The 3,893-nt window shown below is 49.8% G+C and overlaps 1 protein-coding gene across 1 annotated transcript; it reads left to right on the top strand.

Annotated features, from left to right (window-relative positions):
- The first annotated feature begins 529 nt into the window (after positions 1–529).
- On the top strand, positions 530–3,645 carry UBD (ubiquitin D). Its single transcript, XM_066361482.1, has 2 exons — positions 530–876; positions 2,896–3,645. Exons 1-2 carry the CDS (start codon positions 694–696, stop codon positions 3,364–3,366), a joined length of 654 nt encoding a protein of 217 aa, XP_066217579.1. The 5' UTR covers positions 530–693; the 3' UTR covers positions 3,367–3,645.
- The last annotated feature ends 248 nt before the right edge of the window (positions 3,646–3,893 follow it).

A 3,893-nucleotide genomic window follows, 5' to 3' on the forward strand; every position in this document is an offset into this window, starting at 1 on the left:
ACAGTACATTTAAATCGTAATTTGTTCCGGTGATATTAACTATCTAATGAGAGCTTCACGTAGGGAGACGTGGTTCTTGTTCAGCTTTGGGAAATAGCTGGGATGAGCTCCTGGATCCTGTTACTCGAGGTGAGCAGGCACTTCCACGCATCCCAGCTCTCCTGGGGAAAAGCCCCGAAGTACCTTGAGATCACTTGGGATTGACCGGTGGGTGAGGCACAGCCAGTGGCCGCCGAAAATGCAGCAAACAAAGGTGATCACTTGGTATCTTTGCAGATTTCTTACTTTGAAAAAAATTTTGGAGCACTTTAAAAATTTTTTTTTCTTCTTTTCCAAGTAAGAGGAGGGGAGATAGAGAAACAGCTCCCACACCTGCTCTGACTCTCCTCACCCGGGTGGGTGCCCTTCCTCTCAGAAAGGCCCCTGACTAATGGGGGCTCTAAAAGCAGCAGGAGAGGACCACCAAGTATTCAAGGTGTTTTGCCATTGAGGGCCCCAAGGGTACTGACTGAACAGTCATACATTAGTCAGTCCTGGGACTGGTGGGCTGTTCATCATGGGAAAACTTCTCAACGGAGAAGGACCGTCCCAGGTTTGGAACAAGACGGGCAAGTGGATTGGCAGAGGGCATTCGTGCTGAATCAGGAGGTACTACTCCCGCAAGCAAAAGTGAAAGCAGATTCGTGAGAACATATGCAGCCCAAAGGGCACCGCACAGCCAGGCAAACACAGGCAGGGGGTTTCCAGTGCAGCCGGCTGCTTGTATATAAGCTGGACCTGGACGCGAGGTCCGTGCTCAGCCTCCCGATTTCTCAGTCTCTGGCTTCTGCAGCACCCTTGACTGGAGAGATGGCTCCCAACGCCTCTGGCCTCAGTGTAAGTCGGGACTTGAAAATAGGAGGGGGTGCCTGACCTGTGGTGGAGAAGTGGATAAAGCTTTGACCTGGAACACTGAGGTTGCGAGTTCAAAACCCTGGGTTTGCCTGGTCAAGGCACATATGGGAGTTGGTGCTTCCTGCTCCTCCCCCCTTCTCTCTCTCTTTATCTCTCTCCTGTCTCTCTAAAAATGAATAAAGAAAATTTAAAGAAAATGGAAATGTAAAGAAAATGGGAGGGGGAAGAAAAGGCCCCTCCAAGGCATGTGGGGATCTCAGGAAGGGATGAGGGACAGTGCTCAGGGTGGAGAGGGGGCCGGGAAGGCTTCATGAAGGGGGTGAGGTGGGCACTGATGTCTTCAGGATGTGAAGCAAAGTCCTGCGAAGAGAAGCTGGTTGTGTGGCTCTCAAGTCTCTTCTCTGTCAGTCCCCGGACTGGCCACTGTTGGTGGCAGATGGTAAGACACGGGATCGGGCTTTGCACACAGCAGGGCTGGCAGTGTCTGAAACTGGGGGAATACTGCCGGGAGCCCTTCTCCCCTTATCCTGTTTAGGGGTCCAGGAGTCTTAAACTTAAGCTTCCTTCTCCTCCCAAAAGAAAGGTTCACAGAACCCATGTATCCTAAGTCGGTACTGAGATGATACATCGCCTTATATAAATATGGTTCTAGACTCTATGAAGAGATCCGGAAAGGAAGACAATGCCTAGGACTGGAGGGAAGGTGTGTTCTGAACAGAGCACGAGGAGAGGTCCTCCTAGGCTGTCAGCGACAGCACACTCCCCCTTTTCAGAGACAGACAGACAGACCGGGACAGACAGGAAGGGAGAGAGATGAGAAGCATCAGCTCATAGCTGCAGCACCTTAGTTGTTCATTGACTGCTTTCTCATATGCGCCTTGACCGGGGGGCTTCAGCCGAGCCAGGCAGCAACCTTGGGCTCAGCCCAGTGACCTCGGGGTCATGTCTATGATTTCACACTCAAGCCGACTACCTTAGGGTCTCAAACCTGGGTCCTCAGCATCCCAGGTCGACACTGTAGCCACTGCGCCACCTCCTGGTCAGGTCCATTTCCATATTATTGAAGTAAGGCTTAGATACAGCCCCTACCTTCTGTGAGTGAGGCCCTGCTTTAATCAAAGGACTAGATCAGTGGTCCCCAACCCCTGGGCCGCGGACAGGTACCAGTCCATGGGCCATTTGGTACTGGTCCGCAGAGAGAGAATAAATAACTTACATTATTTCCGTTTCATTTATATTTAAGTCTGAACGATGTTTTATTTTTAAAGAATGACCAGATTCCCTCTGTTACATCCGTCTAAGACTCACTCCTGATGCTTGTCTCTGTCGTGTGATACATTTATCTGTCCCACCCTAAAGGCCGGTCCGTGAAAATATTTTCTGACATTAAACCGGTCCATGGCCCAAAAAAGGTTGGGGACCACTGGGCTAGATGATATTCCACAATAGGTATATATAGCAGCACAGGAAACACAGATGAACAAACATGGAACGTAGTGTTGCTGTACTATGTGTTCCTGTTATAAAACAATGAGACGTGAAAGGAGAAACTAACACTACAGAGAATGTGTCCTCACTGGGGTTTCCTTCTCAAGCAGTCTTAAAGGGCAGCCTCCTGATACCCCGTCAGGCTGCCCAGTCTCGGCAATCCTCTTTGGGAGCTGTTTTTAGAGCCTGGTGTACACCTTTGGATGCTTTGTAATTGTATTTTGACACTTGATAAACATGATCTGACTAGGAAACAGGGAACTAAGGTAGGAAATTATTGTGACAGCTCTGGAATGGATAACAGATGTGGTTAGAAGGAGTAAGACCTATTCTCTTGTTTGTGTTATAATCTGGGAATTCTGAAAGAGAGGTTCCAAGCCAGGGGAGACACCGCCTGTTAGGGAGGCGCTGGAGGACCAGACAGGCAATGAGGGCAAAGACATGAAGGAGGGGATGTGGGGAGGGACACGTGGCAGGTCCTCTGACCACTTGTCTCTGGTTTTCCCTGTCCAGGTGAACGTCCATTCCGAGGAGTGGAAGCTAATGACCTTCGCGGCCAGCTCGGATGACAGAGTGAAGAAGATCAACGAACATATCCGATCTAAGACCAAGGTTTCCGTGCAGGACCAGGTTCTTCTGCTGGGCTCGACGACCCTAAAGCCTCAGAGGAAGCTGTCATCGTACGGCGTAGACAAGGAGACGACCATACACCTCACCCTGAAGGTGGTGAGCCCCAGTGACGAGGAGCTGCCCTTGTGTCTGGTGGAGTCCGGTGACCAGGGGCAGAGGCATCCCCTCCAGGTGCGAAGATCCAGCCCAGTGGCCCAGGTGAGAGAGATGGTCGAAGCCAAGACTGCCGTCCCCCCCGAGAAACAGACTGTGACTTGCAACGGAAAGAGGCTGGAAGATGGGAAGACCATGGCGGATTACAACATCAAGAAGGGCAATTTACTCTTTTTGACACCCTACTGCATTGGGGGGTGACCATCCTGGGGGGTGGCTGCTATCCAGGCGAAGCAGCTTCCTTCCTGTTAGCTCTCACTCACCAGCCACATCCTCTGAGGTTCTCAGAGTGAATGAGGGAAAGATAACAAGAGTGGATTTACAGTGGGAGGTGAGCTGGCAGAATAATGTTTCACTCTCTGATTCTTTGATTCTCACGCAATTAAGCAGCAGGATTGTGTGTATTACTGAAAACACAAAATAAAATGTTAGGGCATGTTAGAGATAGCCTTTAAAGCAGGGGTCTCAAGCTCAACTCAGCATGTGGGCCGTAGAGCAAGCTCACAGCCGTTAGGCGGGCCGCACTAGGTCTACAAAAGGCAACTGTTACGCAACACTTTTCTCACTGCAGTTGAAAACAAACAAAAAAAAAATCAGTACAACAAGCACAATCGTACATGCAGTTTACTCAGTGTCACAAAATGACCAGAAACTGTAGTTCGCATCACAACTGCTGTTAACTAAGCTAATATCTAGCTAGGATGCTAGAGAAATGAAAAATACAAGTA

The sequence above is a fragment of the Saccopteryx leptura genome, chromosome 1, assembly GCF_036850995.1.
Source record: "Saccopteryx leptura isolate mSacLep1 chromosome 1, mSacLep1_pri_phased_curated, whole genome shotgun sequence".
NCBI lineage: Eukaryota > Metazoa > Chordata > Mammalia > Chiroptera > Emballonuridae > Saccopteryx > Saccopteryx leptura.

Bases quoted from the DNA above. Each gene is read 5' to 3' on its own strand.
- UBD (XM_066361482.1), top strand. From the start codon at position 694: ATGCAGCCCAAAGGGCACCGCACAGCCAGGCAAACACAGGCAGGGGGT. The intron at 877-2,895 runs GTAAGTCGGGAC...TTCCCTGTCCAG, and splicing joins CCAACGCCTCTGGCCTCAGT to GTGAACGTCCATTCCGAGGA.